The sequence below is a fragment of the Pleurodeles waltl genome, chromosome 5, assembly GCF_031143425.1.
Source record: "Pleurodeles waltl isolate 20211129_DDA chromosome 5, aPleWal1.hap1.20221129, whole genome shotgun sequence".
In the NCBI taxonomy this organism is placed as follows: Eukaryota; Metazoa; Chordata; class Amphibia; order Caudata; family Salamandridae; genus Pleurodeles; species Pleurodeles waltl.
This window is the reverse complement of record NC_090444.1, coordinates 410,439,761-410,466,776: the sequence shown is the minus strand read 5'-3', so window position 1 is coordinate 410,466,776 and position 27,016 is coordinate 410,439,761. Positions and strand designations below refer to the sequence as shown.

The window sequence follows — 27,016 nt, the reverse complement described above, 5'->3', positions numbered from 1 at the left end:
TCATTATCTTCAGTTAACATGTTTCATAAGGATATATTTAGTTGTGCACAAAACAGAGAACAACCATTGTAAGTGAGAATATACACCAAAGTGAACACTTGTGTATTGGCGAATAGGCATTTCTATGATTAAAAACAAGAAATAGAATACAGAATCTTATTCTGGAACACAAGTCCTTCAATAAGAGTACATAGGGGATTTTTAAATGTTTTAATGCCTCACATCTAATGGGCAGAGGTCAAGGTGTTGACCAAATCTAGTCAAGTGTTTCTTCTGTTCTTTAACATGTAGCCCTGGGCGACTCCTTTGTGTGTGTGTGTGTGTTTTATGTTCAGTTCCCTGCTCCTGTTGTTGTCATCACATTTCAGCTTCCTACCTTATATGTAAATCTGAAACGCTTACTTATCGACAGATACATGCGAGTTCTTAAAAGATTGAGCATGTTACTTTCTGATTGCACTGCAGTAGTACTGTTGGTAACTTTCAATAGTATTCTCTCCGATTACACAGATAGGAAGACTATAGAAGATGAAACATGACTTTTAACTCCAGTAAAAGATGTCACTTCATCTTTTCTAAGGCAGAGGCCTTGAAATATTTGGTGTTTGCCTCAGGCCCCAGGTTCACTTGAAGAAGTCTGTTGACCCTTCTGTTGTAGCTACTTAGAAAGTAGAAGTGACCTTGTACCTTGGCATTTGATATCTAGTACGGGAAGGGCCGTTCACTTGCTTTGACAAACAGCTAATATATATAGTGGATGATTGACTCTCGATCCTGATGCCAGAATGAGTCTGCCGCCAGATCACAAGTCATGGACATGAATTAGTCCAAATTTGGGGGGGGGGGGGTGAAATTGTTTCAGCTGACCTCAATAAAACTTAGACTACCTCCTGACATTAGTGGTCACTGGGAATACCGAAGAAGGCATGGCTTGAAAGTGCTTTCTAGATTTCAGTGATTTGTGTGCTAGAGTCGTATGTAAAGAGACAAATCTGTTACGAGGTTTAGGGTAGTACTCAAAAAATGTAGCTTCGGCATCCCCATTTTTCGCATAACTGGAAAATATATTGTGTCAATGAATTTGAATGTTTTTTTTGTTTTTTTTACCATCATAGGTGAGGTGTATTGCTTTGTTGTGCACCTCATTGTGAAAAAAGAAAGGAAGCTCGGACCTATGCCTTTCAACACGTAAAAACACTGAAGGGATAGTTTGGCTTTTAACATGTCATTGTTGTCTTTAGTCGTTAATATGTTTTGTTCTGCTGTCTTTTTCACCTAGGACACAGTAAACTCACAGATTGGTGGAATTTGTACATCGTAATCTCTGTTGCATTGTTGACTATGTTGGTTAATGTTGTATTCAGTGCTTTTACGGTTATTCCGACAGCCATATGTTTGTATGCAGTTTAATTCGAAATTAATGCACAGTAAAAGGCACATTTTGACTTTGTCAGCATTGGCAGGTGGCGTTACATGAACATTTCACCCACCCTTCACATCAAAAGATGTTGTGTCATGCAGAAATACATTGGCAATGTTAAAATAATTAATATTTTACCTTGCTATTTAGGCGAGCGACCGTATTGTTGTGATCAATGTGGAAAACAGTTCACCCAACTAAATGCTTTGCAACGTCATCATCGGATACATACAGGAGAGAAGCCTTTTATGTGCAGTGCATGTGGTAGAACATTTACTGATAAATCCACTCTCCGGAGACACACTTCAGTAAGGAAATTTAAGTTTTTGTTTCTGACGTTATCGGTGTATTTTACTAAAATATGTCTTCTGTGATTCTAAAATAAATCACCTTTAAGCGATGTAAATGTTTTCAGGAGCCTTGCATCTAATGTTCTTTGAAGGATAGCATAAACATATTGTACAACTCAAACATTTCGTGGCATAGAGGCATCAGTCTAATTTTGGGTTTTTATAAAGCTCTTTTGACCTAGAGCCCCTGTGAAAAACGGCATCAGTGAGCCTTATACCATTAATTCAACACAAAAGAAATGTTTTTACAGGCTCTGCAAAGTTCATCAAGTTGGGAGTCAGTCTACTTTGCTACGGAAGAGCAGTCCACTAAGGATTGCAAAATTTCGATAAGGGTCGACCTCCTATCATTCTTTTTATTTTAATAAATATTAATATCATTAACAAGATGTTCATCAGATTTTTATATCTGTTGACGGGAACTAACAGAAACGTACTTATGAATCTTGTCTATTAGGAATTTCATCCTGGAAGATCCTGGAATGGTTTAATATACAAAAGGCTTAGAATTTTACACATTGTTGCACTGTTAACCGGTGTAAGAAATAAAAGCTTGTGAGGCATTGTCAAATTTGTCTAGTTCAACAATCTTACAGCAGAATTTGTAGTAACTGCATTAAAATGATGGCAATCGTAGATATAGAAAGTTAAAATAATTAAGTTTTGCTACATAATGGATTTGACAACTTCTGCTTTTGAAATAGTGCACTTACACTGCATATCTTTCTGTAACTCTAACTCTTTTAAACTTAAAAAAGATAGATGAAACCTCTGCATTAATCTGATTGCCCATAATCAAGTTGTAGACCCTTTCTAACAGTCCGAAAGTTTGAGGGGTTGTTCCCCAGGAAGGTGGCCAGAAAATAGACCACAAACTGTTTTCTGACTTCCATGACCAAGTTCCAATTTTTTATGTAATCAGTTTCAAGAAATTGAGGGCTTCATCAAGTTTTGGCTCAGAGCAGCGCTGCAAGCTTTTTTGCTGAGCCGCCCTGCGTCAAAACAATAGGTCACAAATGCGCTGTATTTACAAGATGCAGCACATTCCTGTCCTTGTCCCCTGTGCTGGTGCACAAATTGCTGCTTAGCACTAATGTAGGCACCCTTCACCTATGGTTGGCTTTTTTGTCACACCCCTGCTAGGGACCAGTCTTGCTTTGGTCATATTCTATGCAATTATACTTTTCCTATGGTTGGCTTTTTCATCACACACCTACTAGGGAACAGAGCAAGTGCCCCCTCGCTTCTGGGGCACCCTTTGCCTCACTCTCCTACCACTAGAACTACCCCCAAACCCATAGTGACATGGTAATGCTGCCCTGCCTGTGACATCCCTTGCCTATTTTAACCTCTCCCCAAGGGTGTCCAGGTAAAGGGTGGTGAGGTTAAGGGCAGCATCCTGTGGCATTGTCGTTTTGTGGGCCTGAAGAGGGCTTTGAGCTTGACCCATTGACCTATTCACTTTCTCCTTAACCTTCCCTTCTACCTTGCCCCAGCCTTTATTGTTATGCATTCTAAATGCATTCTTTCAACAGATTCACTGATTCACATTAATGTGATTCCATAGCAAAGGTCACACCACTGGGCTATGCTATCACTGCTCCTGTGTGGCATCTAGAGACCTTTGCCTTTGTAATTTCTGTTGACTCTTTTTGTTGGTCCTCTGCAAATCCTGGCACTCCTAGGTGGACTCCTCAGAACACATATCGTGGTCATTTGTATAACCCTCAATCCTGTGGTTTGTTCCCTGCCACACCAGAGCGTACTCTGCAGCTCATGTAGTAAAGGTGAGTAAACTCCTCAAAGCATTTACCATAGTTAATTGTACAAGCCCCATCCCTGCAGGTTGCTCTCTAGTACTCTTAGATAGACTGCTCTGACCTCTAAAGTGGCTGCCTCTATATTGGAGGCTTCTCTCTTGTTCCACGATGACCGTCCAGAACATATACTCTGGTGTGTCATTTTTTTTTTATTCCTATAGGTTTCGCTCTATTGCTCCTTTGGAGGATCCTTATAACCTTTACCATTGATGGTTCCGCAATGCTAATTTCTATGGGACCCTCTCTGCTGCTAAATGGTGAGCTACTTAGAGCATATAATATGGCTGATTGTGTAGTGCCCATTCCTTTGGATTGCTCTCCTCTGCCTTTGACTGGACTCTTCAGCCAATATAAGGGGCTGGTTGCTTAATTCTGATTCCTATAAGTTCGTCCTCTGCTTCTTCTGTGGGGACTCTAGAGAATATACTGTAGTTGACACAAGTTTCAACCCCCACAAATAACAGCCTCATCCCTGGGCAATTCTTATGTACATTTTCGATGTGGATTAAACGTTCAGTATGTATCAGTCCAAACTGGTAGGTATCTATGTGCATACACAAGTGTGTGCTTTATTATGCTTATCTCCTACACCCTCAGGTAAGTACAGCTACTCGCTTGCTGCAGCATTGTTTGAACAGTCTCTGGCATATAAGCTTACACACTGCTCTGAAATGTTTTATCTCTATTAATACACTGCCATCTAATGCTTAAGCATCTTATCTCATACTCAGTTTCACTTTAACTCATGCCTAGGTTCAGCAACCAACACACAGCTCTGGTCCTCAAGTACGGATCAAAACATTGTCCATATCGGCAAAATGACATATATATTTGGACTCAGCTGCTGCTGGGGTTTTGTGGGGGAGTGGGTCAGCCTAGCACTTATAGCGCCGTTACTCTCCATGGTTTGGCGCATGGCCTTAGTGAGGAGGGTTTATTCAAAACCTTTACAGGGGGAGTCGTTACTCCCATATTCCACTGCTGGTATACAAATCTACCCCCACAAGCCATGCCCTATGTTGTCGTCCTCTGCAACATCCCCCCATTAAAGCCAGTTATCGGGGAACATTTTCATCATTTGAAAAACAAGGTTTTGCACTGGCTGGATTTGAACTTGCTTATGGTTATCCAGATTGGCAGGTGGATTAATATGGTACAGAGGGTTAAATGGATTGGAAAAGGAAAGAAGTATTTGGAGGGAGACTGTGTGATTATACGTTTTAATAAGCCTTTCATTGCTGACCGGATTCTTGCTTCTATTAGATGCCAAAATGTAGACATTGCTCCGACCCCTATTGTGGCCCTTCCCTTGAGTTTCTTTTATAGGCCTGTGTCTGTGATGGGTGTACCTGAGACAAAGCACTGTTATGCTTTAGGTATCTATCCTTCAGCTCAGGATGATCAAATATCAGCACCCGTGAGGTGGTTTGTGCTAATAGATCCGCCCCTTTGATCAACCTGGATGGTTGCGATTGACTCAAAGGGAATTCCAGCGTGGGAGGGGCTAGGATAAATCTGTCAAACCAACTTATAGAGGACGTTCTAGTTGATGATGTAAGAACTCTCAAAATGTATCTGTTGGAATATTGCAGATCTTTTGCAGGTAAATTTGAAGATCCTAAGTGGCAGGACTTCATTAGGGGGTTTGGTCTTCAAGAGACTTGGGCAACTTCTAATCTGTACTTCTTAGAGGGGTCTAAAACATTATTTACCCCAGCAATTGAATCTCGGAATGGTAGATCAAAGGGGGGTCGATTAACTTTGTTTGATTGGCATTGAAGGGAAGGATACTGTGAGAAAGTAGCCTCTGTCTAGCTTGGTTACCCTCAACTTTGGCCTGTTTGTCAGTGTGTTTGACTGTGTCTACTGGGATCCTGCTAATCAGGACCCCAGTAGTTATGCTCTCTCCCTTAAATTATGGTTATTGCATACTGTTAACTCAGTATTTCACTCACAATTGGCATACTGGGACCCCCCTATAAGTTCCTAGTATATGGTACCCAGGGCATTGGGGTTCCAGGGGATCCCTATGGGCTGCAGCGTATCTTTTGCCACCCATAGGGAGCCCATGCAAAGGCTTCAACAGGACTGCCATTGCAGTCTGTGTGAAAAGGTGCATGCACCCACCCTTTCACAGCCGTTTACACTGCACCAGTTCACTTATAAATCACCCCTATAGCAGGCCCTTCAGCCCTAAGGGCAGGTGCAGAGTACCTGTGTGTGAGGGAACCCCTGCACTAGCAGAGGTACCCCCAGGACCATTTTCCCGGACTTTGTGGGTGCGGGGACACCATTTTACGCGTGTACTGGACACAGGTCACTACCTATTTCCAGCTACATAATGGTAACTCCGAACATAGGCATGTTTGGTAACAAACATGTTGGAATCATACCCCAATGCTTTTGCAAGCATTGGTTGTATGCTTCCATGCACTCTGGGGGCTCCTTAGAGGATCCCCGTTATTGCCATCCCAGCCTTCTGAGGTTTTCCAGGCAGCCCAGCTGCTGCCACTTCTCAGACAGGTTTCTGCCCTCCTTTTGCTTGAGGAACTCAAGCCCAGGAAGGCAGAACAATGGATTTCCTTTGGGAGAGGGGTGTTACAACGTCTCCCTTTGGAAATAGGTTTTACAGGCTTGGGAGGGGTAGCCTTCCCAAGCCACTGGAAATTATTTGAAGGGCACATTTGGTGCCCTCCTTGCTTAATCCAGTCAACACCGGTTCAGGGACCCCCAGTCCCAGCTCTGGCGCGAATCTGGACAAATGAAAGGGAAGTGACCACTCCCCCTGTCCATCACCACCCCATGGGTGGTGCTCAGAGCTCCTCCAGAGGGTCCCAGGGTTTTGCCATCTTGGATTCCAAGTTGGCAGGGAACTTTGGGAGCATCTGAGTGGCCAGTGCCAGGAGGGGACGTTGGAGCCCTCCCCTGATAGGGACTGGTCAGCTACAGAGGTAAGCACCTATTTCAGGGCTCTTTAGGGTCTCTCTCTTGGGTGGTTCTTCAGGTTCAGATTGCAAGACTCCAGCAGGAACCCTCTGCATCCTTTACTTCACCTTCTCACCAAAGAAACTGCATCTGGACCCTCCAGGAACTCTACAGATTGCAACTAAGAAGCAAAGACAACTTCTGCAACATTGTTTCTTCAGCTCCTGACAGCAACTGCAACTGTTTCCAGATAGTGCATCCTCAGAGGACAGCCTTTCTTCAGCCTGCACCAGAAGAATGAAGGAATCTCCCTTGGAGTGAAGGAGTCATTCCTGTGCGGAGCGGGACCCTTTGTTGTAGTGCTGCGTGGGCCTTCTTTTGCACCTTTGTTGTTACCGTGCTGTGGGACTCCTGTGCGTGCTGCCTGGTGTTCTGAGGGCTATCTGAGTTGCTGAGAACCCCCTCTGACTCCTCCTTCCTGGACAGAGTCCAAAAGGTCCCTCCTGATACCAGGCAGTGCCATTTTCTGCTAACTGTGAGCTTTGTGTGTGCCAAGGCTTGTTGGCGGAATCCAGCAATGCAAACCAGACTGCAATCTTCCATCCGGCGTGGGACATCATCTGCACCAACCAGGAACCCGCATCTGTCTTCTTGGGTGCAGTACTGACTGTTGTTATTCACCGGTGGTTCTCCTTTTGCACCTTCATCCAGGTTAGCAGGGGCTCCTGTTCTCCCTGGACTCTTCCTTGCTTCTTGGACTTGGTCCCCCTCTTCCACAGGTCTTTAGGTCCAGGAATCCACTGTTGGTGTCTTGCAGTCTCTTCTGGTTCTTGCATTATCTTCTGGTTCTTGCATTATCTTCTTTTTCGTGTTCTTGTGTGTTCTAGGAACGTTACTGTGGTTTACTCCTGCTTTCCTGGGCTCTGGGGTGGGTTCTATTACTTACCTTTGGTGTTTTCTAATACTCCCATCACCCCTCTACACACTACACTTGCCTAGGTGGGAAACCGACATTCGCGTTCTACTTTCTTAGTATATGGCTTGGGTTCTCCTAAGGCCCATTTCTAACTACTGTGATTTTCACTAGTTGCACTGTTTCTGTTTGGTTTTTACAGCTATTTCTGCATACCAGGGTATATAATTTGTGTATTACTTACCTCCTAAGGGAGTATAGCCTCTATGGTATTTTTGGCATTTGTGTCACTAAAATAAAGTACCTTTATTTTTGTACCACTGAGTATTTTCTTTCATGTGTGTGAGTACTGTGTGACTACAGTGATACTGCATAAGCTTTGCTCAGCTACAGCTACCCCTAGAGAGCCTAGCTTCTAGACAGTCCCTGCATTTCACTAATAAGGGATAACTGGACCTGGTATAAGGTGTAAGTACCATAGGTACCCACTACAAACGAGGCTAGCCTCCTACAGATATGCATGCTATCCACAGGGTTACCAAGTTACAGGGCTTGTCGTTTACTTGTGTGGGACCTACTAAGTTGATTTTGTTGAACTTTTATAACACTAGACTCCACTCGCAAGATGTGAGTAATATCAAGGCCCTGGCTATGTGCTTACGGAACTTGCCATATTCTGTCTCATCCTCAGTTAACTTCATGGTGACAGGAGACTTCAATGTCCATTTTTGTGAGGGCCGGGTTGGGGCTCCCCACACAACACCCTGATGAGCAAGTTTAATTGAAATTTCTCCCTGGAGAGGTTTCCCCAGTTGCAAGTGATCTTAATCCCACTTTTATTGGGAGAGGGTGTGAGACATTTATTGATTTTGTCCTCATCTCAGCACCCCTTCTCCCCTATATTGTCAAGTTAGAGATACCTATCAGCCCATTTAGCGATCACAACCCGGTGTGTGTGTGTGTGTCCTTATGTTAGTCTCCTCTGGATCATCTGGCCCCAGTTGGGATAGGGAGTGTTTGTAGACCTACATATTATGTATTTTTATGATTTGTGTTTTAATGATGTGATGGATCTATCTTAGCTTTGGATACTGTGATGGATTTTAGGTTCCATTACTTTCATGGTTTGTAAAAATGAACCAAATAAAAGTTGTTTTGTTTTGATTTGACATATACACATGCTGTTCTGTCCACTGCACTACTACAAAATACTGTTCTCCTAGGTTGCAACTGTGTTTTATCAGGGATGCGAAGCGCTACATAAATAGAACTGTAATGTAATACAAATACATTATGTCAAAGGCCGTGGATAGGTCCAACAGGATAAACTCCTCAGAGTCTCTAGTACCTTTATGAGTTGCAGATCTACCACAGAAAGTAAGACTATTTTTTAAATACTGCCTGGATGAAACCCTGCTTGACTGACTCCAGGCATTTAGCAGAAGCATAGTGTTTCAGCTTCAACGCTAGCCGACTGCAAGGTCATTGGCCACTTGACCGGGACAATGCACACGCCATTCAGGTTCCTCCCTACATGCCACTCCAGGTTCAGGGGAAGGATAGCCACCAGGTCTGCAACTAGTGTATGCCCAAGAACTTCACATCAGAAGGCTGCGGCATCTGCACAGAGTTCCAGCCAAAGATCTTCAGTATAAGGGAAAAACAAATGTGGGCTCACTATGCCATGACACAGGTGCAAAAACATACCCCAGGTAAGGCCTACAGGAACGGCAATGCAGAAATGGCACAATAGCAAGATTTTGATGACAAGATAATCAACACTGAGGAAGAGAAGGCTCCAAAAAGGTTGTTGCTGAAGGAAGAAGACACAAGGTACCACAGGGGAAATTGGGATCTGAGCTGAAAGGGTCAGACTCCAAACACCAATAAGTCTACCTTTACTTTAAAAATTACATAGGGCAAACAAAAACCCAAAGAGCCCCTTAGATCTAAACACAAGGATACCAAAGGAGGCAAACCCCTGACGTGGGGGAAACCTTTGCGCCCATAAAAAATGTATTGATATTTTAGTTCAAAAGGAAAGCTCTTGACGTTGAAAGGAGAAGACTCCTACAAAATAGAGGCATTAATAAAGAGGAAGAAGATGTTTGACAACCTTAAATGAATACAAGATCCCGCTCTGCCACCCCCCCTTGGAAGACTGGCAAATGTCAACACTGACTCCTTAGAGGAGGGTATAGCCACATACCCCTTCGAGGCCCTTACTTGCAGAAGACATCTCAGTGTACAATGCAGGAGTCAAGCAGGCAGAAGACACCGATGGTGTTAAACTAGAGAAGGAACAAAGGGAATTGTGATTAAACCTATAGACTGCTTCCTTTGCAGCCAAAGAGTCAATTCCTGATGATGTTTCCAGGTGTGCTAGAGGAGGGAAGCGAAGCCTTCAAAGAATCAGCTACAGCAAAGGCTTTTAGTTCATAATTGAAGAAAAAGAACAGGTATTCCAGACAAAACTCCACATACATCAGGGGTTCAGTGACTGCCAACTTCATCATCATCATGTCAAGGCTCGAGAATAAGCAATTGCAACAGTATCACTGGGCCCACCCTTTGAACGAAATAGAAAGTGGGTATTCATGGTGGGCAGGAACATGTAATGTTCGGCAGTGGTCCAATGGAGAATCGTCAGTTCCACCGAACCCTTGGAACTGGTATGTGCACAAGCAACGAAAGGACTTGGAGAGTCTCCTACAACACTTCCCAGAGCAATATCAAAAGAGGGGAGAATACATCATCCAGGAGGACAAGACAGTCATCCTCATTTGCATGAAGTCAGCGCTGGGTGCTGCAGGCAGTTTTGCGCTGGAACAATGCTGAGGAAGCATGCTTGGCTAATGGTATTGGGATTCACGCTGGAGGTGCAGGCGGCAGTAGTGAACATGCCCGTCATGGGAGAGATTCTCTTTGGAACAGCGGTGGATGAGTCACTTCAGTGGATGAGGAAGAACAATGACTCAGCAAAGTCCATGGACTCACAACAGTTCAGAGGCCAATTCGGGGGAGGATCTTAAAGCTAGCAGTACTCCATACATATCTTGGCACAGCACACCGACACAGGGACAGGATACCAAACCACAAAGGCAGGGTACAGTGAATCCTGAAAGCTCACCCCTGCATGTAACACGAGTAGTGACAAAATTGGAGAATTTCTCGGGGAAAGGTACATCACCTCTGACATGATTATACTCAACATAATACTCCACAGATATTGTATAGAACCACCACCCAACATCAAAACTAAGGCCAGAAGCAGTAAGGTCACCATGCACTTGAGATGGGAAGTCACAAACCTGCTGTGAAAAAGGGCTATAGAAAGGGTACCAATAACAGAAAGGAGACATGGAGTATATTTAGTCTACTTTCTAGTAACAAAAGCAGACCTGTCATTGCGGCCTATCCTCGACCTTGGGGACCTCAACAGCTATATCAAGATACAAAAGTTCCAGAAAGGAAAGGGTATTACCTGACAACAATAGACATCAAAGATGCGTATCTACACCTGTCAATAAACAAAGGACACAAAAAATTCTTAAGATGCTTTTTAGACAAGGAGAGCTACCAGTTAACAGTGCTGCCATTCGGGATAAAGTCAGCATTCAGAGTTTTTACAAAATGCTTGGCTGTCGTAGCACCACAGGCATACCAGCAACGCAAAGCCAATACAAAGGTCATGAAATCACTGTACAGCCTTAATTTCTTCTTCAAAAAGGAAAAATCATCCCTGATGTTAGAAGGGGAAAATACTTTCTTAAGGGCTGGGCTGGACTCGAAACAAAAAAGAGCCTTCCCCAGGAAAGAAGAGAATTCAGGCAATAACATGACATGTTTGCCTCTACCAGAAAGGCCAAGCTTGAAAAGAGAGGACAGTGGGGAAACTATTAAGCATGATGCCATCATGTATACCACTCATACCAAATGCCAGGCTCCACACGCGCTTTATCCAGGAGTGACGGCTCAGATATTGGTTACAGGCAAAAAGGAGCTGAGAGGATCTAGTGGTTGTAACAAAGAGTACACAAGGACGTAAAATGGTGGAACAGCAGGAACGTTATAGTAAGCAGACCATTCAGATAACCGTATCCAGCTGTTACAGTAGCAACCGGCACATCCAACACAGGGTGGGGGGCACCCATGAACAAACTTAATATCAGGGACATGTGGAGCACAGAGAATGCAGTGAAACAAATAAATATCTAACAATTCAAGACAGTGTTTCTAGCCCTCAAGGCTTTACAATCTCCAGTCAGAGGGAAGATAGAGAAAATACAAACAAACACCACCACCATGTTCTATGTCAACAAGCAGTCGGAACAAGATCACATCTGCAACCAGCCTAGCACAGGAGATGAAATGTGGATATGGTTGATACAAAGGAACATAACACTAGTCTAATCCAGATACCAGGAGTAGAGAACACAGAGGCAGACAGGCTAAGCAAGCAAATCAGTATCACTCAAAAGTGGGATTATGCAGTGTTGGCCTAGTGTGCGAAGACATTGTGACGTGAAAGGATTAATTCGCTTAGGCAGTGTTGATTAGTGAAAATGCATGCAGAAAACCTGTGTACTGCTCTGAGATAGCAGATGAGCTTGAGGCGTTTGTCCATTCCATAGGCGCAACTATATTCCAAGGTGCTGTGTTTATAGTTCCAGGCCGAGGCATGTGGAACAGGGCAGACATACTGTTGAGGTTGTACTGACCCTTGAAGAACTTGGGAGTACTTTGAAAGCCCTCGGAGAATGATTGATTGATTGGTACCAGTGGGAGAAAGGTGCAAGAAGCAGCTGGTAGGTGTTGGGAGGATCATGGTTTAGTGAAAACACTGATAACACCACAAGAACAACAGGAAAGGAATATGTGCTGTGTAAGCACGCAATTAGTGTATAAAAGGAGGGATGCAGATTTTTAGAAAGCTCACAGACGGACTCATGCAGATTTGCCATTGCGTCCATAGCCGCTGCCTCTGCTGCACCATTCCTAGGGAGGAAGAGGTTGGAGTGGGCTTCCCGGTGCTGTGAAAGTTAAGTTCCAGGGGTTGAGTGTCCAGAATCAACTGCTAGATCTTGATTTACCAAAATATTATTGTGTCTAACACAATGCTGCATTTTATCTTCATATGTGTGGAAAACCGGCACATGAACCTGTTCTCACCACAAGAATATGCAAAATGCCAGGTACCAAAGCTGCAGTCGCTGAGGAATGTCCTATTGATAGAATGGTAAAGAAATTTGAATACACTTTTCCACTCATTCCTCTGTTAATACAGAGGTACAAACAAGCACCTATGACCCTCATTCCACCGCAATTTGTCAGACAAGCATATTTGTCCAACCTGATAGATTTGGCACTAGAAAATGTAATCCAGCTATCAACACAGCTAGGCATTCTGAACAAATATTTTGCCCGGAACTGAAAACAATGAATTTGGCAGCGTGGCTCCTGAGGACATAGACTTTGGACACAAAAGCACACAAAGTTTGGGCCTGCCTCAACGTGCCACCCCACCCCTTTCCCATATGACCACCTCCATCCAGGGTCGGAGAGTAGGAGATTGCCAAGAATTAGCCATTAGACACCATAATCAAGCTCTATGTGTAGATATAGAAAGTCTCACACCTTTCATAGTCACAGAATTTAACTGATCAATTAATGACCTTCCTTGTCCTAGCGCAACCCCATTCCTCCCATTCCTCTCATTCCTTCACAGACCCACATCGTCTGCCTTCCAGCATGGCCAGGATGCAGTGGGATCACCTTAATATTAGCTGGTAAGAACTGTAGTCAAATGGCTATGTCTACAAATATTGAAAGTTGTGCCATTCTTGTGGTCTATATCAGAATGGCCAACTATAGCATTAAGTTGGTGTGATATTCCTCTCCTCTTCTAGTTCCTTCACTGACCTCTTTCATGGAGGGTAGGGGTGCAGTGGATCAGACCAGAACGAGCTTGGAAGTGCCATGATCAAAGTGCCTTATGTAAATCTAATATAGAAGAGTACCTTCTCAGATGGAGAGAAACCTATACCATTGCCAGAAGCAACTGTCTGGATTCTGCCTCCAAGACAGACATGCAAATAGGTCAGGTCTCTCTGCAGATCATGTCCTTTGGCTGTGAAAGCTCAAAGCAGTGCCTTCGTTGGTGTTTAGCTGTTGGGTGTGTTGAGTTCTAAGAGCTCACTTTATTTTACTGTGGGCTTCTACACGTCTTTTTCTTTTCCCCTGTCGAAAAGGAGAATTAAAAAGGATGCTAAGAACAGCCCACTTCTGGTTTTTTTTCTAATTGTTTTTTTTTTATCTATTGGGTATTTTCAATGTGCCTATTTAAAAGAAAGTTAGATTCAAATATGCAGTTTTTTTTCTGGATTTTGGAGCTAGCACATAGGCGGAGTTAATCAAGTGTGTGGGAATTTAAGAAACATTGTGTTATATTTGTAATTATATAGTGCTTACTGTATCAAATGGGTGCCGCCCAGTTGATACAGGTTTTTTTTGCTTATGACTACCTGTTTTTTTACTTTTTACTGCGATTGAGTCTCACTACCCGAGTCTCATTCATGGCAGATTCATAGTAATTGAATTGAGCATGGTAACCGTCATTGTCCACCTTCAAGATAAGTTTGCTGCGGCATAGGTAGATTGAAAGGCATTGGACTGGTGACACGTGTGCACACGTGTGTGGGTGATGTGTGAGACTGCAGTTGTGCATAGCCTCATAATCGCACGCAGGTAGCCTAGTGCAGAAGGAACTCCTGCAAGGATTGGTGCTGACCTAGGGTAGACCTTATTACATTAGTGGGTATCATAAGTACAGCTGTAGTGCTTTCACTGTATTGGTAAAATCTGCCCTAAAGGACTGTTTCACTCCACAAAGGCCTACACAGTCCAGCATGGTGTCAAACGTGGGTAAATCCATCACACTATATCCGCATCTTATGGAACGTGAGGATTTATCATATTTCTCTGGCTCAGCTCATAGTCTGGTTCCAGGCCTTTATCCCTTTTACTAGCCAAGTTAATTACTCTGCTATCTAGCAGAGTGACCAAAACCTCCTTCACAGAAGGAGCAATTATCAGTGATCGAATCAGTTTGTGGAAGAGAAAAGGTGCGTGCGGAAAATCTGCATCTGATAATTAGCTTGTCACACTGCACTTATGCTGTGACAGCCCATGCTCACTAGAACAAAGGGGAGGGCCATCCCTCTGGAGCCAGCAGGGGCTTGCCTTTGATGTTTTGGTCAGAAGATAGTCAGCCAGTGAGATGGATTGGGATGGGATTGAGGCCCTCTTAGAGAGATCTTGCAGTTTCCATCATGGATTGTCCTAGAATGATGTTAGAGGGTTGGGACATGGGATGAGGGAAGATGTGGCATCCTAGGATTGGCCAGGATGCTTGACATCAAGAACTTTCCACCTCCGCTTAAGAACACCTGTGCAGTGGAGAGAGGGTTGAGAACACGTTGGGAGTCAACCACGGCGGAAAGAATGCCCAGCTGGAAATAAAAGCCACCTAATGCCCTGCAAAGATGGACTAAGAATTTTCTCACCAGTGAAACACTAGGACTAGGCTAGGATGGGTCTCACTAGGGCGCTGGGATCCTTATGCACCCTTGAGGAACAGTTTGGGGAGAAGACCAGACTCCACTGCTGTCCTCTCTCTGGGTGCTCTGCATCACTGCTAGGATCCTCTGGGGCCTGGGATATGCGGGTAGGATGGTGTTTTGCAGGATGTTTGTGGGTGGACTGCACATGATGCCCTGACAAGCAGGAGAGTAGCTCTAGGAGCCAGGCAGAGGAAAAGGCTAGCACAGGAAGTCAGTAAATCCAGCTCCCTGCAGAATGCACCCCTTTACAGGCCAGGAAGTCCACTTAAAATGATCCTGGTAGCTAGCACTGGAATGGATATCCTGGCCACCAGCAGTAAAACGAGCTATAGAAACACAAAATTGGCCAAGTGGGGCCTGAGATATGCTGATTTGCTTTTTAAATCAAGAAAACTGGCACATAGCGCTTTGTGACATGTCCTTTCCAATATCCCTGGGGTCTGCGCAGCATGGCTTTTTTGGATTAATTTATTCCCCTTGGGGAGGGGGCATATGTGAGGCACCCGCCCCACAATGATTTCTGTCCCCAGGAGACCCATCTCTCCAAGGGCTGGTGCACCCATGAGAGAAGCAGCCCAGCCTGTCTGACACACGGATTAGTGTCCAAGGGATCCCATTCCTCCAGACACAGACAAAAAAAGTAATGCACAGTTTTGAGCACCCCACACTCAGTCAGCTTCCAAGGTGGCCAGATCTCCAGAAGTGATGCGGGCTGCCTCTCTGCCCTCCATTGACTGGCAGGGGATAAGGATAGTGGGGCACAAACCGTCTGTGTTCTCCCCATCCGAGGATGCAGGAGCACAGGTTAGAGAAGGATAACAGCAAATACTTGCTTGACAGCGAGGAAGGGAGCTTTTTGCACTGTGCTGTTAATGGATTCCAGCACAGGACTGCACAAAGATGCCCTCAGAGGGCTATTTTTACATGTTTGCTCTTACTCTGTGGTGGCCCAATCTGGGAAGGGGCACCACCAATATACTCAAAGAAGTTGTAAGAGGCTGCAGGTGATGCAGCAGTCATTGGGACCACCTCCTTCGAGATTGCTCTTGAAAGTGATCCTACGGTTCAGGGGTCATTACAGTTATAATCTCCAGGATAGGTTATCTTTGATTTTAGCACTTCTGAAGCTGGAGGCTTTGCTCCTGGGCTCTGGTGTTCTCCTTTGTAGGCCTTGGACTGTTCTGCTTTGCGACCCTACACAGGGCAAGAGCTACAATGGGGTTCTTGGATTCCGGTAAAAAGATAATTGCAGACTTTTTATTTGTGAAGGACTCGCATCTTTTGCAGCTAATGACGCAATTCATAACACTTTACATTCCCCATGATCGGTTAGCATGCTTTTTTGGTTGTTGAGTAAGTAGCTACCACATCATTTATATAGCGTTTTATAGCCCTGAGAGTGCTCTGAATCTTACTGGCTTCCTTTATGACCTACAGGTGTATGATCAAAAGTGTGTTTGTTGTATATCATCCTATCCTGAGAAAATATTAAATGTATGCAGGCGAGAAGTGTTGCCTGGGACTTCATGCACATAAGTATGGGTTTTGCAGAGCATGTGATAGGTAGGCACAGCTATGGATGCAGGACCTTAGCAGATATACATTAACTAAGTTATACTTGACATTCTGATTGACAGTGCCTAGTTTGGACACCATATCACTCTTTATAGTGTTATGGGACAGAAGTAGAAACCCTCCAGTAATATTTCCATTCATCCAGTGAACCTCTGGATGTAACCCTTTGAACGAGCATTTGGACTGCCTTTGTTCATTCATGTTCTGTAGTCTACTGGAGTTTGAGCCTGACTTGGAAAAAAGAAAAGTTTGAATTGCTTTCTGAATTCTATGTGGTTGTTGATTGCCCTTATTTTATTGTGTAGCGTGTTCTATAGTTTGCAGGTTTGTACCAAGAAAAATCTTCTGCCTCTACTGTTTCTCCTAAAAAGAGGAAAGATCAGCTGAGATGCCGGTTTCAGTCTAAGCTTCATCTTTTGAGTGTAGAGTTAGTTTGGAATGGAGAAAATCAGTTCACTGCTATTGAACACCCTATCGTCGAAGTAGAGCACTGTAGAGGATATTCTTCTTGCAAAAGGTGGCCAATTTGATTTTGAGGGCAAGGTGGTGTGGTGGTGGCTGTTCAAGCTAAACTTGCCTCGTGTAGGAATTCTGAATTCGTTGGAAGTTTGTTGATTGGCTGTTTTCTGAGCCCAATGTATAGTCCATTGGCATATTCTAGACGTGACAGTACTAAGGTGTTGAGGCTTTGACCCTATGAGCGTAGCTTAGCTATTGGAAAATCCATTCTAATGTCCAGTGACATTGAAGGTACTTTTTCACATTGGTAACCTGTTTTTCAAGTAGGTGTTTTGAGTGCTTGATCACCCCTACTCCTTTACATCTGTTAATATGGTTCATATGACCATAGTTGGGTCATTGGTCTCTCATATTCCACATACGATCTCCGTTTTAAAGGGATTACTTATATGTGTAGCATTCAGTTGTCAACTACCGATAGACACTTTTTATTTCCATATGTCTCCTGGTCTGATGAGCTTTGTAGTTTAAGGATAGTCTAGGTGTCATAAGCATTATTGTAGCTAGTGAGTTTATAAGCTCCAAAAGTGGAACCAGGTATGTGTCGAAAAACAGCAGGACGATCCCTGTCCTTGGGGAAACATATGCCTGCTCTGAGAATGGAGCTGACAGGTATGGAGGTCGAGACACAATTTGTGTCTATAAGGTAGGACTGGATCAATTTTAGGGCCTTAATCTGAACCCTCTGTGTTCGTGAGATCTTCCCAGTTTTCACATAGTGTTTATTTAGTGCTTCCAGCAGGCCTGAAACCTGTTCATCAGAGAGGTGGTTGATCTGCTAGAGGAAATGTGAGAGCTGAGTGAATGCTGCTTTTCAACTAAATTGCCTAAAATGTAAGGCTTTGGTATTGATCTGTGATTAGTCTAACCCTGGGCCCTACTCCCTGCTTCTTCAGGATTGGTTTGAGGTAACACATTTTTAGCTCCCTGCATAATTCTCCAGACGATGGGGATTCATTAGTTAACACACTTGTCAATATTTCCGCAGCAGAAGCATCAGGGATGTTCGTGAAAATATTTTGTGGAGGCTATAGGTCAGCCGATGATCCAGTGATGCTGTTTGTCATTATTAGCTCAGTTGTTTCTTTTATGGACAGAAATGTAAAGGAGGACAGTTTTACTTGGATGTTAGTGTGACTGAAATTTGGTCCCATAGACATTTGTATGGCTGTTCAGTGCTGTTGATTGGAAATCAGTCTCAATCTCCCTGACTGTTTTTAAGAAGGTGTTCTGCGAAAGAGGTGCATAGTTCTTGAGGGTGAATGGCACGGTCTGCTTTGCATTCTGTTATTTTTTTTAAATAATAATTATTACTTCCACTTCCATCAAATCTTTTTCTTGTTCATAACAGCACAGCCAAAACCATCTTTCGCTTTTTTCGAGGTGTATAAAAATATTGTTCGGTTGGATTGTTCTACCCAGGTATGCCTCCTCAACATTTTGAAAGGAACCAGGCCTTTTTCTTGCTCAGTTTATGGCTGTGTGGTTTGCATGTCAAATGGATGAGTGCTGTTAGTACAAGTCAGTTGGTATTGGTAAAGGATATGAATTGGACTTATGTTACAAATGAGTACATTTTCCTTTACATCTGTGCATGTAAATAAAATATCTTTATGGTTATGCAATAAAAATTACTTTTTTTAATTGTAGATCCATGACAAGAAAACACCATGGAAATCTTTCCTTGTGGTTGTGGATTGCACATCTAAGAGCGATGACATTGACAAAAAGGAACATCGAGCTGAGGATTATAATCGATCATCAACACTATCTGACACCTTGCCACCTCTTTCTAAGGATTGCCATTTTCAAAATTTGGTGGTTGTTCCTGCAGATGTGACTAAAATGCATCAAGACAATTCAACTACTATAAATAGCAAATCGGACACCACACTAGTTCATCAGGAAGTACTGATCGCTGCCAGCTTGAATGAACTTACAGTGCTGCATACACATACAGATTCAATTCAACCACAGATTCAGGCAATGGTGAACATGGATTAGTGTACTAATATATTGTCTAAATCCAGCCTAAAATGAAAACACCAAATATTAATAAGACTGGCAACTACACAGAAGTAAATTAATTTTTAATGTGTTCTGAATGCCTTTGTTTCTGTGTCTGATAGTTTATTTCACATCACGAGTATGTGGCACAGGTCTCATCAGTAAAGGGCATAAGTGCATACACACCCATGAAATCCAACAACCAGTCCCTGTATTCACTTGCTTCTGCTACTACACTTCTTCCAACTGATCATTCCTTTTTCTTTGTCCCATGGAACAAATGTGGTTTACCTTTTTGTTTCCCATTGTCCCAACTTGTTTTGGTTTTTACTCTACAGGTTGCCTCTTGCCTTGTTCTTGCATTGCCCAACCTTCTGGACCCCCACTTAATGCTGCAAAAGCCTGGACTTAAGTGTACGATTTAAGGGTTCAGATCACTGCCTCGCTGCCAACTGACACTGTTTTCTACGCACGGTTGATAGTCATCAGATCTGTAGAGGTAAATTTCTGTACCTCATCCTTAAAATGAGCGCATAGATCTTTTTCTTCCTCAGAAGGCAATCTTTGTAGTAAGTATTTCTTGGGGTTTTGTGACTCCGTTAACAGACTTAAGAACATATGCAGATAATCTCTTTGCTTGCCAGTCTCTCACAGATTCTGTCTGAAGCTCTCACAAGCCTTATATAACAAGAGCTTTCTAACGATGCCATGTGGGCCTGATAACGTGGAAAATCCGCTGGTGTTGTGGGCTTAATACCGAGAGCAACATAGAGTTGTCCTCTGCGCAGAACACGGAGTGACAACGATTTGCATGTTGCTATACCGAGAGCACAGTCATGTGTTTGTTCCTGTTATTTTATCTAGTTCATGACGGCTGGTGCACCAGACAAAAATAGCCATCTCTTTGCTCTGCTGTACCACTAAATACTTCATAATAGACAGGTACCTGCTATTAAGGCACAAAGGGGAACAAAAGGCCAACCCATTGAGCAGAAAGGTTTGTTACAAGTGGCCCACACTTTGAGTCGCCAAGTTTTCACTGCTTATGCCACCTCAAGTTTGGAGGACTTTTCCCTTAATAACTGTAGGTCTCTATCCATGGAATCCTTACTAGTTTTCTTAACAAATCAGCTTCTGCACTCATAGGCACGAACCAGAAATATTCAGGGTTGCTACATCAAGTGTAACAGAGTCATCTGAATTTGACTCTGTTACACTTGGTGTAACATCCCAGAAAGCACTTACAACAGTGCATTGACATTAGGCATCTTTTCTGCCTTTGGATCAAGTATCCTGTTAGTCAAGGCTTTCATCCACTTTTTTCATCATAATATTATTTCGAGATATTTGTTTTTTACATCGGACTGCATTCAAGTCAAACGTTTTTTCCTGAACATATGGCATATGTACACATGCATTACTTTTCACTTTTTAAAGCAGCTAATCCCACTTTTTTAACAGCTTGCATATGAAGCTTTGAGATGGTTAGAGGGCAGTTCAGTTCTTTTTTTATTCATTGCACCAGGTCCAGGTTTTTTGTTTTCAAGAAATGTTGAGAGCTGATGAAGAGTGGATACAAATGTTAAATGACCTTTCTGGGGCCCCTCATATTCTTATTTGTTCCTGCCCCACAGAGCTACTGCAGCGAAGGAATAATGGAGGAGGAAGAAGGGAACTGCCCAAACGCTTTCCTTGCCTGACTGGGATTCCATTGCAAGCCCTGTTAATACATGGGGCCAGTGGAATCATTGTCAAACCAGGTTGAAGATCTTATCAAAACCTGGATGTTCTGAGCACCTTCCATCTGAACTACAGAAGGAGTATCAAGTCTTGGAATTTCAGGAAGTATGTTGTGTGATCCCATCCTGGGATAATATTGCAGGACTGTAGGCGAGCACAGCAATATGATTTCAAGTTTCCCTGTATTCGTTACCATTCATCACCTCTGAGAGGATCCCTCGTATGTGTTGGATAGAGGTTGCAGCCCTGTGTTGGAGACAGTACAGTAGGCAGGTAGAATCATGACTGATGCCTAGGATCTCTACCGCTTTGTGCTGGTTGACCACCACATGGATGAGTTACATCCCCTTTGTTCTGCTGAATGCCTTCAGTCTTTTTTAAAATAATTTTTATTAAAATAAGATTAAGATAAGATAATTATCTAAATGACTCCTTTAGATATGAGTGTGGCTTGGATAGGCTAGCTGCTGTAGTTAGTCTGTTGGTGTCTTGAGAGTATCCTCGCAGACTTGTGTCACTATCGAATTGGGTCAAGAATCTTGTGTTAAGGTTGCTTTGGTGGGTTATGGCTCTGTATCTTTTTCATTGCTGTTGATGTATCCGTTTTGTAATGGGACAGCTAATTGGATCAAACGTTGTCACAAAATATTGATAATATCTAAAGAATAGGCAGAACCCTTGTATTTCTTCCAAGGTGATGTGCCTAAGTCAGGTGCATAGAGCATTTGCTGGGTTTGCTTTGGTCCCTTACTATGATATACTGTTACCTGTATGTCAGAAAACCGGAGAAGCAGGCATGGTTCTGCTCTTGCTGAAGATGGACTATGGGCCACATGTAGGTAGCTTTTTGCACGTTGCAAACAGCAAAAAGCACATCGCAATGCACAAACCCCTTTTTGCGATTCAGTAACCTGGTTACCGAATCGCAAAATGGGCTTGCGACTCGTAATTAGGAAGGGGTGTTCCCTTCTTAATTGCGACTCGTAGTGCAATGTAGGATTGTTTTGTGACCGCAAACGCGGTCGCAAACCAATCTCATGGTAACCCATTCGCAAAAGGGAAGGAGTCCCCATGGGACCCCTTCCCCATTGTGAATGTTACTGTAAACATTTTTTCAGAGCTCTGAAAAAATGAACCGAAAAAGTTTCATTTTTTGTTTTTGTAATGCATCTCGTTTTCCTTTAAGGAAAACGGGCTGCATTACAAAAAAAAAAAAAAAACTGCTTTATTGAAAAGCAGTCACAGACATGGTGGTCTGCTGTCCGCAGCAGGCCACCATCCCTGTGAGGGCCGCCCTTCGCAAGGGGGTCGCAAATTGTCGCAAATTGTGACCCTCCTTATGATTATTCATGAGGTGGGCATTTGCGACCCCCTTGCGAATTCGGATTTGCGACTCGCTCCGACTCACAAGTTGCGGGTCGCAAATCTGAAAGTGTCTACATGTAGCCCTATGTTCTGTAGATATTGCTTGTGTTTCTCTGCTGTCTTTCAAAAGACAATGGTACCCTCAACGTACACTTGTACTTTTAAGTAGATTCATGTTCTTACTGTAATCTTTATGAGCTTTAAGACTGTAGACAGGGTTGCTAGGAGGCCTTGTTGCATCCCCTATAACTTGAAAAAGCCCACTGAAAAGCTTGAACACCCTTTTCTTGAGTTTGCTTGCCCATGGGAATCTGATAGGCACTTGACGAGTCCATTATGGAAAACAGAGAAATCACCCCGGCTATCAAGCGCATCATAACTCAGGGTGTCATCTGCAGCCTGCCATTGCTTTGCTTATTAAATTATGGTAATCTGTGCATTCACACCTCCTTATGTTTCCTAAAGGCCACCTCTGTTTTAAAGGTCTTGGACTGCAAGACTCTTTTTTGATGTTACAGCTTTTAGATGCACAAGAACTATGTACGCCCTAGCTTGGACCATTCTCTGGAGAAAAAAAAATGGTGCTTTTGCAGAAGAAAACAAGTAAGCCCACAGGGATGTGCTGCACGTTCTCCATGGCTGGCATCAAGAAGTCTCCAACATTCACATGTCAAGCTTCAAATGTTGGCAATTCCCATCTGCATGTTGGTACTGTCAGACAGGGTGAAGAATTGCTTTGTGATAATGATGGCTGGCACACTGATGGGTAAATGGTGCCTGGCCCCCATGGGCTTTGGGGCCTTTTCACCAGGACATATTGCTTCCACAGGGACTGCTGTCCTAAAATAAACTTAATTCAACAAGACATTACATATTTTTACCTGACACCCTCTTGTAGAGATTGTAATCAAATGTCTTCTGGCTAAGTTGACTGCCCACCAAGCAAGGCTTTGTTTCCTTTTTCTTTACCTCTTTTCAGGGGTATGTATTTCAGCATTTTCAATTTGCAGAGGTTGTGAGGGCTCACCATTCTATAGTACAGTTTGGCTAGTGCACTACGTGTGGTGGAGTTGATCTCTACAACACACATCCGATCCAGTGTGTTTACATTATGCTTTACTTCTGTGACTTAACTCATTGTTGTTATTCCTGCACCCCAAGTATAGATACTAATTATCCTGTGCTCTGGAGGCCAAATCCTTCCAGTGGTTCTATTGGAAATGACTCACGTACTGCTTTTACAGTGGCATGTTCGTGATTGTGACCTGGAAGCTGGCATTGTGTTGGCCATGCATGGGTGCAATTCAAGCTCTCCTGGGACATCATCTTCGGACTTTTCTTCCTCCTTGGGTTGTGAAAGGTGCATTTAGCAGTTGCTGGCTGGCGTTGGGGCTGTAGCAGTCTCCTACTTTAAAATTTACTTCCATCCTATGACGTTCCTGATAAAACTGTTCTTCAAGTTCCAGGTTCTCCTTCCCATACTCTGTATCATTTCCCTACAACTCTGATGAGCAGTCCAACTTGAATATCTATATCACCTTTAATGAATTTGCACAGATGGGGCACCACAATATAGCATGACTTCCTTCTCTGGTTTTAGTGTAATAAAGCGCCTGCCTGACAGTGTTGTTTTTTTTCTTAAATCTCTATAGCCCCATTAATACTTCAGGGCCTCTCAGTGCGGTGTTGTGGTAAGGGTGAGATTTGAGTGTCCAGGGAGAGCTCCACCTGTGTTAGTTATCCCAGTATCTTGCAAAGGGCTTTATCACGCTTCTGTAGCAGATCAGGCGCCGTTCTATTGATTGTTGGTAGCTTATGTTGCTGGGAATTCAGACAGCCCTCTTATTGTTGCATTCTATTGTAGGCGGTCACTAAAAGTGCCTTTCCATTCCTCAAGCCATATTTGAAGCATACCTTTCTTTGACTGCCCTGTAGAGAACTTGCTCAGCAGAAATACTGGCCAAGTCAGTCATGGGGCCATGATGCTTGCTGGAGGCCATTTGCAGTAGCTCCTTGTGGGTCATGTCTGCAGAGATATTCTCATCTTCCCATTCACTGTGGTCATATACTTATTGAGTCCCGATTCTGTTTTCATATAGACCCCTTCCAGGGTGATGAAAACCTTCTGTAGAAGCAATGTTTGGCTTTGTGCTGAGGTTTCCAGTGAATATGGTAGTAGGTCCTACTAGGAACTCCTTGATCTATGACCTCCTCTGCCTTCCTGAGCAGACACACACTCCTTCCAGCTGACACTTTAAAATACAAAATTATTCTCTTTTCATAGGGTGTACCCTTTAGAGCATTCATGACTTAACATAGTTGATCCCACATTCCTTGGGATGTGTCAGGTGACTGGTTAGCAGTGAACTGTAATGGTGTTGCTGTTGTCAGTTGTAGAGGATCTCATTTTCTTTGTGACAAGTGTGATGGCTTCCATTTTGCCCTCCTTACCACCCACCCATGCTTTTGGTTTCTCCCAAATCCCTTCAGCAGTCCCTGCTGTGGTGAGGATGTTGTGAATCCACTGCTAATTTGGGTCTTGGTTCAAATTTACTTTATGCCAGAAGCTACTCCGCTTGGTGGGATTCACTGCTCCTGAGCTGCTACAGGCAGTGTAAAATTATGATACTGAGTACAGAAATACATACATTAGGGCTAGGGTTTCTTCAGTCTAACCCTCTAGATCTTGCAGCACATAGGCCTTAAAAATGTGTGCTGGGATGCCTCCCACAACAATGCATTTTTCAGGCTCTCGCACGCGAAAATTGGCATTGGTGGTCCATCTTGCCTACACAAGAGTCTGAAATCTCAGCAGACCCTTCAGAGTATGGTGCAGGTTACTGAATGGTGACCAGAAATAGGATGAGCTTTAGAAGTTTGTACTAACTGCCCACTTTTTGGGAGTGACTGGCCCAGTAAAGCAGGGTTGACCCGATCCAAGAATTAGAAAGGAACAGGTGTTACAATAAGTACCTTCAGGGGCAGGGGAGCTCCCTCCCCTGTTGGTTGTGTGTGAGATGTGTGCCTCTCCTAGGGACTCATAGCATTTGTGTTGTACTTATGGTGGGGTAACAATGGTGGATGGCACATGCAGGAAAGAGTGGTAGGGAGCAATTGCACAAGGCATTATCATAACCAATACTTGGCAGTAAGTGAGGGCTGTAAATCATAGGCTAAAAATAACCTCAGTTTTTTTCCTGCCCATAGGCAAAGAATGATGTAGTCAACCCAACACATAACTCTTTACTTAATTACTGCAGATCCTGTTTTACTCCCATTCTATCCTGGCGTGGTCTGCTGCCCTGCATTGTAAGTTTTTTATATGGTTTTCAGGCCATATGACCTTAGAAACATAGTAGGGCTTGAGGCGTCTTCTGTGACCAAGCCTATACAGTGGTTGTTGGTGATGATGGGCCAGCCTGGGTTCCAGCTGAGTAGCAGGTTTGAGGTCCAGTAGTGGGAAAAATGGAGCGGGCTCTAATCAACAAATGCATATTAGGTTTCAGGTGGAAATATTGAAGCAGACGGAAAAATCACATTGTGAAGAAATGTAGCATATGAGTCTGAAAGTTTGGCTCCCACACAACTAATGCTTGGTGCACAACCCACAGTACTCCTGTTTCCTGACTACTTTCGTCTTTATCAGCATGCAATTACTATGGAACCATGTGGTTGAACCAGAACGTGCTTTGATAACAGCATGTGATGGCCTGTACCACACACTTTCTGGCACTAGCCATTGGTATGCACCCTATCGCAGTTCCATGTTTTTAATTTAAGTGTGGATGGGAAATCTGCTTCCTTCAAATTATGCAATGTATTATGCCCTCTTTCCCATTCAAAGACCTTTGCTATACTCTGACCTCCATCATCCTTTTCAGCCTAGGTATATTTTAATATGTGTTTTGGGACACTGACCATTTGCAGTAGTTGAGCATTATATACTTTGCATCTCTTTTTGGGGATGTGCTTTGTATGGTAGTATCAGAAGAACTTCATGGCTTTTACAAAGAGAAAGGGTACATCTGTTCTACAGGAGAAGTTAGGTTGTATCACCAGGAATAGGGATTGACAGTTGTGGTACAAGGTCTCCAACCATTATAGTCATCTAAACTGTAACAGCAGGGACCATCATTGTTCATTGATAACCTGAGAAAAGGTGAAGGCAACAGGTGGCATGACTATCCAAATCCCACTCTAGGCCCCCACCAATCCCAGACCCCACGTTAGACACCTGTCTTGGCTTGATTGAGTTGGAAACGTCCAAAAGGAAGGCACTAGCCACCTGAAAATGAGTTTTTTTTTTGGAAGGGGGCCAAACTCTCACCAGCTCTGGAGACTACCACACCATCGGATTTGTATGGGCCATAAATGTCCCAAGCCACATTTGTACTGTGGGATTTAGCACATCTCTCCTCTGAATTTGCTACTGCTGACATTTCCATCAAAATTTTGATACGGTCTTCCAGTATGTGTGCTTGGGAAACAAGTCTCAGTTCTCTCCAGTGAGTCTGGAGAGTTGCACCAGGGAGAAAAGTCAAGCCCATCTTTTGGGCACCTTTAGTTGCAGTCCCAGCCTGACTAGGCCTATCTGTACTCTCCATACTCTTCATCCATGGCTACAGAGGAGCCTTGCACTAATATTATGCAAGGGACATTTGATAAGGCAAAGGCAACAGAGTCACCATGTGCCTGGATTCATTGCAAAAAGGGGACGTGGTCTTCCTCACCCAGTGTAAGCCATTACCTATACTGAAACA

The 27,016-nt window shown here is 43.5% G+C and overlaps 1 protein-coding gene across 2 annotated transcripts in view; it reads left to right on the top strand.

The window, feature by feature from the left end:
- GZF1 (GDNF inducible zinc finger protein 1) overlaps positions 1 to 19,242 on the top strand; it is a 74,476-nt gene extending 55,234 nt beyond the window's left edge. For both annotated transcript variants that reach the window (XM_069234170.1, XM_069234169.1), the window contains exons 5-6: positions 1,571 to 1,728; positions 18,795 to 19,242. In XM_069234170.1, coding sequence (XP_069090271.1) covers positions 1,571 to 1,728; positions 18,795 to 19,148 — 512 coding nt within the window. In that variant the 3' untranslated portion in view covers positions 19,149 to 19,242. The remainder of the gene's footprint in view (positions 1 to 1,570; positions 1,729 to 18,794) is intronic.
- The last annotated feature ends 7,774 nt before the right edge of the window (positions 19,243 to 27,016 follow it).